The sequence below is a fragment of the Lissotriton helveticus genome, chromosome 1_1, assembly GCF_964261635.1.
Source record: "Lissotriton helveticus chromosome 1_1, aLisHel1.1, whole genome shotgun sequence".
Taxonomy (NCBI): domain Eukaryota; kingdom Metazoa; phylum Chordata; class Amphibia; order Caudata; family Salamandridae; genus Lissotriton; species Lissotriton helveticus.
Window position 1 is genome coordinate 1680978599 of NC_136057.1, and position 12719 is coordinate 1680991317.

Here is a 12719-nt window from a genome sequence, read left to right on the forward strand (position 1 = left end):
ATTGTCTCAATAAAAATGCCCTGCAGATCTTCCTTGTTTTACATGCTCACAGGTAAGTCTCACCAAAGTGAGGCTTTAACGGACATAGGGCGGTTCTACATCCCAAAACGGACACAAGTAAGTCGCCCGTATACTTTTTAGGAGGAAGCCTGAGTTACATTAGGACTCCATGACACAAGGACACCTTGTTTACAGTCCTAGATTTTTTTTATTTATGCCATCAGTGCATCCTGAGACTTGCAGTCTCAGTGGAATTCAATTGGGCCCATTAAACCAAGGTGTAGCTATCATTAAAGCAACAAGGGGACCATAGACCAGTTCCTTGAAGCAACCTTTTGACCTCAGTTATGGCTGTCTTTTACTACCCAACAAGGGGCAGTGGAGTATATTTTCCTTTCTTGCACTGGGGCCCATTACACCTTTGCTACACCAATGCTGCTAGACAATAGCATCGGAAAACAAAGACTTGTATAAGGAAAGTTTCAGTCAGGACGAGTTGTGTCCTCCAAACATGGAGTAAAATGTTATGTTAATGGATACTTGATGTAGCTCAGCGACTCCCCCCCGAAGGGATATCTTGGCACAGAAGCGACAGACAAATAAAGAAGCAGCCATTAGAACTACCAGGTTGTAAGATGTTTTAAAAAACCTGAAAACTCAGTGCATGCTCTAACAAAAAAGGGAAGCTTGTTCCAGTGGTATATGGTAAGTGCATTGACATTTTAGAAGGTACACACAGTGGTAACAGCAGGCACATTATCTGATAGAGAACCACTACACTTGCGTCTCACCGATGAGTGCAGAGTGTGGGCGCCGAGTGTTGCCCTTGTAGCGCACAGCCTCCTTGATCCGGTCCACCTCCTGCTGGTATCGCCTCTTGTCCTTCATGGCGCCTTCCTTGGCTTCCTTCAGTGCACCCTCCAAGGCCTTAACTCTCTCAGCTGTAGCCCGAAGACGCTTCTCCAGTTTAGGAAGCTCACAACGAAGATCTGCATTGTCACGAACCAACTGTGTTTGCAGTAAAAAAGGAAGGGGCGACAGAAAGTGACAGAGAGAGGGAGTGGGAGAGGAAGAGAGAAAGAGAGAATAAATAAACATGGTTAGAGAACCTTAACCATTCGTTTTACACTTTTACACTTCCTCTTTTGCAGCAGGAGTAAGATCAAAATGGAGGCAACCTGGGGTGCCAGACAGAGTAGCCACCAGTATGTTCAATTATCTATCAATTCAGATGGAAACTAAACACTTGGTTTTCTAAGAACCACTTGATGCCAAAATGATAGTTTGTTACCATCCTATGCCTCTAGCCCATGTTTCAATGTTCTCTCCTATGGTCAACCTGTCTCTTTCTTTTCCTTGCTTTCCCGGTGGTAGATATAAGGCCATGTTCTTATTTTTTTAAATCTTATTCGAGGAAGCAAGGATGTGTATGAGTGGTCCCTGGCAGAGGAGAGGCGTATGCATCGGGTGGGCATGAAACGCACAAGCAGCAGTAAAAAGGAGAACTTCCTGCATGTTCATGGACCATGTACCATGCACCATGTGGTGCATGGGGTATGGTGCATGCAGGTGCATGGGGGCACTTTACATCGGCCTACAACAGATGGGGGACCTGTTTGGGCCCCAAATTCCATTTCCGACAGCCTTTTTAGGGTCATCATAATCCCGATGGCGGTGCCTGCCTCAGCACCGCCGCAATTGAGAACTACGAATTCAACCACTGCTCCATCGGGATCACTGATCCTGGTGGAGTCGGCGGTCTTCCCCCCAGCCACTGTGGTCCCGACTTCCAGTATTGCAATCCAGTGGTCGGACCAAGGGGCTGTCGGTGTTCGTATCACCACAAGACAACCTGTCAGTAGTGGTCCGCCTGACATCTTAATCAGCCCCTTAATTTTTATGGGCCATGAGGTCTTTACGACACCAATAAATATACTGGTAAGATCATATATCTGAGTTTTGTTGATACCCTCATTCAAGTGGCATCTTGCCCCATCTCTGGTAACGGAACCATGCTTGCTACTTCTTGAGGAAATGTGACGCCCCCTTGCAAGCAGGTGGTGTCAAGCATTTTTCTTGTGCAGCACCTGCTTCGCTCATAGCCAATACGTATCACTTGTGAGCCTTGATGCGCCTTTGCAGTGCACTTCACGTAGCCCTCAACCACCTCTGTATAAGCCGTTTTACTCAAGGTGCAATGAAAGGGAGGGGTGGGATTTATTACAGCGGTGCCACTGAGGCATCATTTAGGATGTCAGGTCCACAACTGCACTGGAAAAATGGCAAATGCATCTTCTCTACGAGAAAAAAATCGACAACACTGAATTGTGAGGTCTACCAATTACTAAAAAGATCCCTAATGGTAACCAGATGAGCAAATTTAATCCACAAACTGTCTAAATTATGCTGTCTTTTTCTCCCTCACTTTCCAACCTTTTTATTTAAAGAAGGATGAGAGAGAGACAGATAGAAATGGAGAAAGAGCGAGACAAGGCATTGCAGAGCACGTTATCCTTCATTTCTCAGCAAAGCTGACAATGACAGTGGTCTTTTTTCGGGACTTGGACAGACAGGAGAAGAAGGGTGGAGATTATAGGAACCTAGTTCACCTCCTCAAATTGTTGGAGATGTATTTTGACAATAATTAGGGACGCATGCATACAGAGTTAAGATTCCTTTTTTAAATATGCCAATATGATTCCATGGGACTAGCATAATGCAATCTTTATTCTGGACGAGGAAAACTAAATAAATCTACAAAGCATTTTCACATCTGATCAGCACTCATATTTGTCATCTCCTTGTCCTTGCACTTCAAAGCTGGCCAAATTTTTTTTCGAAGCTGAAATCCATGAAATCCAAGAGCAGTGCAACCCAGTACCAGTCTTTTAGGTACTTTAAAAGAGTTCTGCTGAAGGCTCAGCATATACAGCTCTGTCGTCTTGATACGCCTTAATCAGGGCAGGAGGATACCAGGGGGTGAACTAATTCCCATCATTTAAATATTCTTTCTGACAGTAACTTTGCCATGCTATTTATTTTAAATCTAATCTGTACAACTGAGGGGAGCAGGTTGTTACAAAAGCTAGTCATTTTTCTCAAATTCACACAAGTTAAAAGAGGAGAACCTAATGGAAGTCCAGCATACAGGTCAATTTTTCATGGTTCACCTCAATTATAAGCACTTTAGTTCTCTCTTGTAAACCTTACTAAGATGACTGTGTTATGTTATGTTATGTTATATGTATTTGTTTTGCGCACAGCTGCTCCAGCTAAGGAGCGTCCTGGCGCCACCAACAAGATGAAGCACAACACAACAGCAGCTAAGAACAGAAGAAAGCTAAACAAAGAAACTAAAACAGAAATGTTTTGATAGCTTTCCGAAAGGGCATTAGGTCCTCCAACAACCGGATTTCCACCGGGAGGGAGTTCCAGAGAGTTGCTGCCTTAACACAAAAAGAGCGGCCACCAGCACGACAGCGCCTGAAACGTGGGACCACTGCAAGGGCCTGGCCAGCGGAGCGCAGAGCACGCGTTGGAGCATAGAGGGACAGAAGATTAGACAAGATCTGAGGCCCCATGCCCTTCAAAATTTTAAAAGCCAAACAAAGAACCTTAAAATCAATTCTCTTCCTGACGGGTAGCCAGTGGAGAGAACGAAGGACATTGGAGACAGGGCAAAATCTAGGCAGACCGACTATCGCTCTTGCTGCGGCGTTTTGTACCCGCTGCAGGCGAGAGATCTCTGCCAGATTAGCTCCCACCAGGAGAGAGCTGGCGTAATCGAGGCGAGAGATAACCGTAGCCTGAATCACCAACTGCCTAGTTGGGGCATCGAAAAATCTAAGCACGGGTCTCAAGCCTCGAAGAACGCCAAAACAGCAAGCTGCTGTTTTCTTAGTGTGGCCAACAAAAGAGAGATCAGCGTCCAACCAGACTCCCAGGTTTCTGAGTTCCTGTGGGCTGTGGATTCTAAGAGCAATGGCATGGGCATCACCTACCTTCTCTGTTCGTATACCATCACTAACCAACCAACCACGACCAGGCTGTAGGATCATGGAAGAATGGAGATCCCCACACTCCGAGAGATGAATATGCATATATGACGTGTTCACTCACCCAATAACTCCCTTTCGAAAGAAAGCACACATGTGGCACTGCAGGTTTAAGTGCCCGGGGTGGCATGCAAGCATGGCACAGGCAGGCGTGAGGCGGCATGAAAAATCAGCAATGGACCAGAGCCATGAGCACATGAGCACATGTGATGGGTGATAAGCAAGAGGTGATGCAGTGACAGAGAGCAAGAGTAGAAATGCAAACTTAATTTTCACTGGAATGCAAGAGATCTCCTCATTGGGAACTATGTAGGGCCTTCAATCTTGCAGCAGGAAGGGGAAAGAGAAGACTTGCTTTGATATTTGCACTTATCATGTTAGCCTGGATGCTTCCGTTTGGAAAGCAATTCTTCACCCTTTGTCTTGATATGCATGGTGTGTGGGGAAAGCCCTATACGTGAAAAGCACTACAAGTGAATGGCACACTTGTAAAGATTCCGAAACGTTACTTAATGTAGAAAATGGGTGTTTGTGTCTTTTGTTTTCAAGCAGACATCTCACAGTGTTGATCTTCTACAATGGCCATCAGTGAATTTTCTTATTCAGTTCAAGCTAGCCAAGAAAACAACACTCTGCATTAGCCTGTCCAAAGTATATGTACCCTTGTTTGGCTGTTTAAGCAAAATAATCAGTATTTCTTAGTCGCCATGTCAAGGAAAGGTCACCCTGCTTAGGGACTAGCATCCTTTTTATGTAACAAAATACTTTAGAACTGTGACTGAAGTTGTTAAGTCCTTGCTGTTGAAAAAGGTCAGGTTGGGCATCACCCACTTTTCAATACTGCTTCCATGCCTCCGTTCTGTCTTACTAATGTATCTGCTATGCATTGTGCAGGACACTGATTTGATTGTTTGTTACATCACTATTTTGCCTAAGAAATACAAACTGAACCAGATTTAGGGACTTGAAAAAAAAGTTACTTAAATGTGGTGGTGATCTTTCTGGTGGATACTCTAAGTACCTGCAGATTATCCCCACTTCTTGAATATCATTCCATGTTGAAGACTGGTCTGAAAAAAACATCTTCCATAGCTCTCCCATGATGGTAAGGGACACCAACTTCTGATTCAAGCCAGAAGTGACGTCCATGTGACTTTGTAGGAGCCATAACGTGCCTCCACTGTAAAGACAACATCAGTTTCCCATCCATTTTTACTGTGATGCCGAAGCAGGAGGACAGGAATGACATCATATTCTGAATAAAGTGTAACAGCATAAGAAATTGACAAAAGGTGGGGGGAACGTTGAGGATTTTGCTGGTAGATAGAGTATCTACCAGATAGGTTATTACCCAAGGTAAGTAACTTCTAATGGAAACTTCTTCCAGTAGAGTCCTCAGTTATTGAATACATTTCCAAGCAATACCATCCTGGGTAGGAAAGGCTTGATGTTCGGGGAAAATGACCATCCCTCATAATCTCGAAATCCTGACATTAATACTTGGTGAAGGTGCGAAGGGATGACCAAGGGGCTGCACTGCAAATATCGCCTAGAGAGACTCCCCCTGGCAGAGCAGAGTTGAAGCTTTGGCCCTTGTAGAGTGTGATTAATGCCCTCTGAGGGCTCTTGCATAGTAGATCTTAATACAAAGGATATTCCTTCTGGATAAGGTCTATTTTTTCACTGCTTTCCCCTTCTTTTTACCTACATAACCAATGTAGAGTGAGCGCTCCATCTGAAACTTCTTTGTGTGGTTGGCATAAAAGCTGACTGCCCTTTTCAGATCCAATCTATGCAACATCTCCTCCTGTTTTGTGGAATGAGGTGGGGGAAATGATCAAAATGCTACAGAATTGGGTTCTCAATGGGTGAGTCTGGTGGTCCACGCACTAAGTGACAAACCTCCACCACCTCCCTAAGTAAACAGGCGTAATAGAGAATCTACAAGCAGATAAGATGATGCCCACCACATCATCAGACAAATGAAAAGCAGTCAAATGTCCTCATTCAATCTCCACACTTGAAGGTTGGAGATTTAGATGAAGGACCTGTCCTTATGACTGAGAGAGAAAGTCCACCCTGAGAGGAAGATGGAGGAGCAGGGAACGTAAGGAAAGGTGGAGAAAGTCTGCATACCACAACCTTTTGGGACAATCTAGAGCCACAAAGATGAGTTTGCCCTGGTCTCGGCTGATCTTCTACAGAATGAGAGGAATCAAGGGAGTGTGGAGAAACATGTGTTGACAAGGAAAATTCAACTTCAACTGAAAAGCATCCCTCAAGGCTACTTAAGTCCCATACTGGAAGGCGCAGACATTCAAGCAATGTTAATTGGAACTAGTGGTTTAGAGATCCAAATGGAGCACACCTCATTGATCTAAGATACTCTTCACTTCCTACCGATGGAGACACCACTCGTGCCGGCAAGATGCCGTTGACTCCGGTTGTTGGTTTTGGTGTTTAGAGAGCCGGCTAGATCATTCACCACCAGCCAAATCCGATGTTGGCACGCCCAAGAACAGAGACACAGTGCCTCTTAACAGAGATGTTGGGACCCCACTTCCCTTTGCTTGTTGATATACTGCATCCAGGTCATGTTGTATGTTAATATCTTAACTGACTGAACAAAAAAGGAAAGGAGGAATACCTTGAGCGCTAGGTGAATTGCCCTCAGTTTGAGTAGATTGATGTGCAAGCTCTGTTCTCGCAGATACTCAAATCCATTGATCTCCAGGTCCTCCAGGTCAGAACCCACACCCCAGAGTGGAGGTATCCATCACTACCATGGTCACTGCTGGAGAGGGTTGGAAGGACATCTCTCTGGAAAAGTTCTCCACCATGTCTCACCAGGCAAGCTGCAATTCAGTGTCTCTGGAGACTACTATGGAGTCTAACAGATCAACCTATTCTGGAACTATTGGCTGTGGAGGTACCACTGGAGGGCCTCCATATGCCAGCAGGCAGGCATGACCAAGAGGATTCAAGTAGCCAGCAGACCAAGTAGGAATAGGACACACAGGAATGGAACCTGAGTGCCTTCCTGAAAGCAAGGAAGCAAAGCATATATGTCCCGTAGTGTCTGTGCAGGTGGAATAGCTTGAGTCAAGGTGGTATCCAGTACAAGCCCAATGAACAGGAGATACTGTGAGGGCTCCCAGTGAGATTTTGGCACAAGGATGGAGAAGCCCAGGTCATACAGCGGGGATGCTGTTGACTGCAGGTGAGACCGGGCCTCCTCCAGAACAGGGCATAGCAGGCACCAGGCAATCCCCCGGTGCACCGTTTTTGTAACAGGGACGTTTTTGCAGCATAGCTGCAAAAACGGCCCTGTACAAAAATCGTACAAAACCCGGCCGCGGCAAAGAGCTTGGCGGCACCTCCAACCCCCGAGTGGGGAGGGGGGGCCGGCCAAGCACTTTGCGAGGGCCGGTTGTGGTTCCCAGTCCGGCCCTGCTCCAGAATCCTGACTTCCAGGACAAAGTCATTCAGAGGGGAATAAATTGCATTCCCCAACCTTTGTAGATGGGCTGCCACCATCCATGGCAGCTGGCATGTACCGAGGATGGAAAGGCAGGGGGCACAACAAAAATAAATAATTAAAACATTTATTTTCCCTTCCTTTCGTGCAGCGCATCATCCTTCTCCCTTGGGTATATTCCAGGAAGGTCCTGATGCAGGAAACTGCACAACACAATCTTGGCGCTGCTTTTAAATGCATAAAAGCGGTGCTAGGGTTGGATAGAGCAGGATCTCCCAGCGCTCCTGAGAGCACTGGAGGCCTGTGCTTTCTCTAGCCTAGCTGTCTAAGACAGCTAGATTAGAGAACTTTAAAATGCGCATTACTGGCTGGCCATCCCAAGACGGGTGGCCAAAGAGAAATGCGCATATTAAAGCGCACAGCTCCCTGCTGCTACTCTACAGCATGGCCCCACCCTGTACTGACACTTAGGGCCCCTTTAGGATGGCGGGCAGATCTCTCCCACCGGGCCGGCGGTGGTCACCGTTGGTCGACCGGGCGGAAAAGGGTTCAATATGGTGACAGTGTCTGTTAGACACCGCCAGCCATATTTTGATGTGTGCTGGGACATGCCTTTTCGTGGCGGCATTGCCGCCACGGAGAGGCATGCAGAGTCTGCCTGTGGGGGCCCTTTGTGGGCCCCCAGGGACTCCGGGGGTGGGGGGTGCACATGGGGGGTACCTATGATACCCCCCTGCAGTTCCATGCACAACATGGCAGGCACATCGCGGTGCCTGCCATGTTGTGCATGGAAGTGCACGACATGCCTTCCTGGCCGCCCGCCACAATGTCAGGAATGCAGGATGCGCCCGCCACTGTGGCAGGCACATCCTAATGGCCCCCATGGGACCCTAGCCCTTATGGCGGGTGGTCCCATTTCAAGATAGGTTGGTGGGCGGACAAAGTCTGCTCGCCATCCTAATGACCCCCTTAGTTCGGGACGAGGTGCTGAAAAATAAAATGACAATAAATAAAATACACTACCATTTTATTTTTCAGCTCTGGGGCTTGTGGGGCGATGCTCCTCCGCTCAAATGAAGGAGCTGACCCTGGCCTCCAGCACATCCCCTTCCTAAATTCATGTGGTGCCTATTTTAGGCCAAAAGGAAGCACTGCAAACTGGTAGTGGGTCATGCCCACCACAAATCGCAGATACTTTCTGCGAGACCTAAGGATTGGTGTGTAGAAATACTCATACTTTATGTCCAGTAACACCATCTAGTCTCAAAGTCCAAGCCCCCAAACAACCTGAGGCAGGACCAGCATCTTGAAATTTTCTTTCTAAGGAAAAGGTTCAAAACCCTGAAGTTCAGGATTGGATGAAGCCCGCCTTCCTTCTTTGGAACAAGGAAGTACTGGGGCTAGCACTCTCGTCCAACTTCTTGTTCTGGCACCCACTCCACAGCTCCTTTCTGAAGCAAGGCTGCACAGCTGCTATGTTTTCTGACTGCCTATGTGTAACATTTCCATGGCTTCTGTGTGTGCAAAAGTGACATTCTATTGTCAAATGTGTGATACTTCAAAGGACGCGCTGACTCAAAACATTCTGTTTGGTCTTGCTCATATTAAGACTTTGAGTCAATATGAATATGCTGTGAGTTAGTGACCGATGCAGCGCTCACTGACTTACAGAAAACTACAGAGTTAAACGTTCTTCTGCATAGAGGTGAGTTAGCAATTGAATGCTCAAGGCATGGCCATGCCAGATCTGACGCAGCTCGAGTTTCTCATGGACCTTTGAGCCCAAAACGAGCAAAGATCTTATGTGGCTTCCACCTGTACCCAGGTTGTAACCTCATGCACCCACAATTAAAACAAAACATTAACTATTGATGTAAAACAGGAAAGAGAAAGAGTAACCCATTAGTGGATGACCTGCACAATGCAAAATCAGAAAACCTGGGCTCAAGCCTGGCTTCCCAGCTTCATCAAATTGTGTGATCCTAAGCAAACATTTCATTTCACTATGCCTGGTTTTCTCTTGATCACATTATCAAATATGTGAGTTCAGTTTACGCTGTAAAAAAATATCACCTGTGTTAGATGTTTTGGGAATATAACTGCCCCATCTATAATAAGATTATAGGCCATATATAAGGAGTATATGGCACATCTTTTCTCCAAGTGGGAGACTTTAGTGACTGCTGGAAGTCAAACTCCACCAAAGATCCTAGGATTGTAACAACTGGTAAGAATTTGATAATCGAACCAGAATTCTTTTGTGCGGTCAAGGTAGAATAAAATTGCTCTTTTTGGGTCCAGATGGTGGAGTTTCTACTCCTCTCTAGAGGGGTGAGGTGGAGCAAAGAATGTTGGTAGGGTGATGTTCTGGCCTACATGGAAAGCGGTCACAACTTTCGGAAAGAATGAGGCATGTGTCTGAATAACCTGATCCTCTGGATAGAAGGTGGTATAAGGAGGGTGCGCAGAGAGCGCTTGTGATTCACAGACCTTCCTGGGCAATGTTAAGGCAGTTATTATAGTCAAGAGTCTAAGTAGATGTGAGGAGGACAGAGTAGACGCAGACGGGAAGTGGCCGACGGGCGAACAGACACCTCCTCGGCCAGAAGCGAATAGCGGTCTAGTCTTGACCGAGGCACAAAGGGAGGGGCCTCTTACGTCAATGGGCCCAAAAGGTGGACAGGTGGAAGCGGAGGGGTGTGAGGACAGAAGGAAGCGGGCGGAGAAGACAGATGTGCAAGACCAGAAGAAGGAGGATGAAGACGATCCAGACGGGAAGACGGAGAAGTGGAGGAGCATCTGTTATACAGCGCGGGTTGCCGAAGGGAGAAGACACATCGGGTCCCTACGCCACAGCCCTGGAGACAGGTCATGGTCTGAGGCGAGTACCACTCAAGGGATCATTTTGGTGGGGGTGGTGGGGAGGCAATGGGAGTTAGAGCACGCAGGGTAGGTTTACCCAAGCACTCGATAACCCCTCACGATTACCTTCCCTCACTACGTAGTGACTGGTGATGGTGGTACTAAAAGCACGAGGGTAAACAGAAAGTCCAGTTTTAACCCTGCTCTGTTTTCTTTTCCGTCCCTGCATATCTGCCTTAGAGAGAGAGAGAGCGAGAAGCCCAAAAGCCTGGGAATATCACATGGCCCTGAAGAGCTAGAGAAGAAACCTGAGGAGAAGAAGGGAGATACCTTCTCCAATCCTTTTTTTGTTGTTGTTTGTTTTTCCTATCTTTCTTTGACTTGACGTAAAGAACTGAGCACTGAGGCTCTTGTGAGCTATACCAACCCCAGAGACAGACCTTAAACGAAAGGAAATAAAAGAGAACGTGTATGATAATATTGCGTCCTGTGGTCCCTCTCGCCCCTCGGAACACCCCACACCCTACAAAGTGGTGTCAGAAGTGGGATTTTCATCCCAAACTGTAGCGAGTATTATCGCTCAGCTCGCGGAAGGACAAAGGCACCTACAGCTGGTGCTGGAGCAACAGGTCCAAACCTCACAAAGAGATAGAGAAGCCCTACAGGACGCTTTAAAGGAGCAGTCCAATCTACTCACAACCAATCAACAGGTACAGGACACTGCGATCCTACGGCTCACAGACACCATTGTGAGCACCAAGGTGCGTCCTAATGTCCCGGGGTCAGTGTTACAAAAATACCAGGAGGGAGAAGACCCCGACTATTTTTTTAATCAATTTTGAAAGAGTAGCAACCACAGCGGCCCGGCCCCAAGAGCGTTGGAGCCAATATATCGCCCCTCACCTATCAGGCGAACTTCAGGCAGCATACCAGGCTGCCAACTTCGACGGCACTACTGCCTACGAGGAAGTCACAAGAGCCTTTCTCGAGTGCCTGGGTTGCGACCAGGAGTTCTATAGAACAAACTTCTGGAAAGAGAAATGGCCTGCCGGAGACAACCCACGTGCTCCCTATTATCGGATCAAGGATCTGGGCAACCAATGGTTAACCCCCCCATACCAACATCACAGAAGAGCTAACAGAGAAAATATATATGGAACAGTTTCTGGATGCGTTGCCCTCCAACACCATGGGTGAAGCAGCACCCCAACCTTACTTCCACAATGGCGGTGGAACTGGCCTGCGCTTTTCACAGGTCTCCTGAGATTAAGGCCAGTATACCATGGACCCCCTTACAATCCCCCAAGAAGCACACTTCAACCAGATCCTAAGCCCCAAACAGCTTCCCACATTCCTCCTAAACACCTCTTCCCTTATCCTGGTCCAAGTGGGCAAGGGAAACAGTGTTATCACTGCGCCGAATAGGGGCACATAGCCAGACAGTGTCCCTATTGTACCCCAGTGGCGGAAACCATGGAAGTGGAGAACTCTTGAGCGCGGATTTAAGTAACAGGGAAGGAACCCCACCAGTACAGGAAGGAGGTTCTCTTAAACGGGAAGAAACAACAGGCTCTGTTGTATAATTGGCATCCCAACCACAGATAAGGGAGACTGAACACGTAAACATTACTTGTGTACACGGGGCCACCAAGAGGTATACGGTAGCAGAGGTCCTGTTGGATGTAGCAAACGACCCCCACCTACGAAAAGTTGGCGTCATACCCTAACTACCCGAGGCTGTCATCATTGGCACCGACCACCCCAGATTTGAGCAGGATCTCAACGAGACAAAGAAGAGTGCTACAGCCTGGTTGCACGAAGCCCTTTTAGCACAAGCGACATAGAGAGCTCAAAAAGAAAGGACAAAAAGAGCAGACAAGATGAACGAAGGGTGAAGTGGAACTTTAATCGTTCTCTACCATCAAGCCCTGCTTTTCCTCTCTCTCTTGCAGACTCAAATAGGACGGTCCTGGTTAGCTTCCGCACAGCTCAGCGGTAGGACAACACCCTTGCATGCTTGGTAACAAGTTGAAGAACAAGAGCCAGACCGTGTAGGACCCTATTTTTGTATAAAAGGGGGTCGGTTATACAGGGCTGTGAGAAGGGGCACCCACACTACCACCCAGTTAATCGTTCCCCTTCCCTTTCAAGAGCATGTTCTGCACCTAGCACACAATCAAACAGGGGGTGGACACTACAGTAAAGAGAATACCCTGAAGTACCTCTTGGATAGGTTTTATTGGCCCGGGGTGTACAGAGACGTAGCAAAAATCTGCGCTGCATGTGTACAATGCCAATACACTAACCCAGGGGGTGTAAAAAAA

The 12719-nt window shown here is 47.2% G+C and overlaps 1 protein-coding gene across 1 annotated transcript in view; it reads right to left on the reverse strand.

Moving 5' to 3' along the window:
* The window catches only part of KIF5A (kinesin family member 5A), a 662879-nt gene that overhangs the window by 73152 nt on the left and 577008 nt on the right, over window positions 1-12719 (reverse strand). Inside the window, exon 24 of the mRNA XM_078688970.1 lies at window positions 792-1008. Within this exon, the coding sequence (XP_078545096.1) occupies window positions 792-1008 (217 nt within the window). The remainder of the gene's footprint in view (window positions 1-791; window positions 1009-12719) is intronic.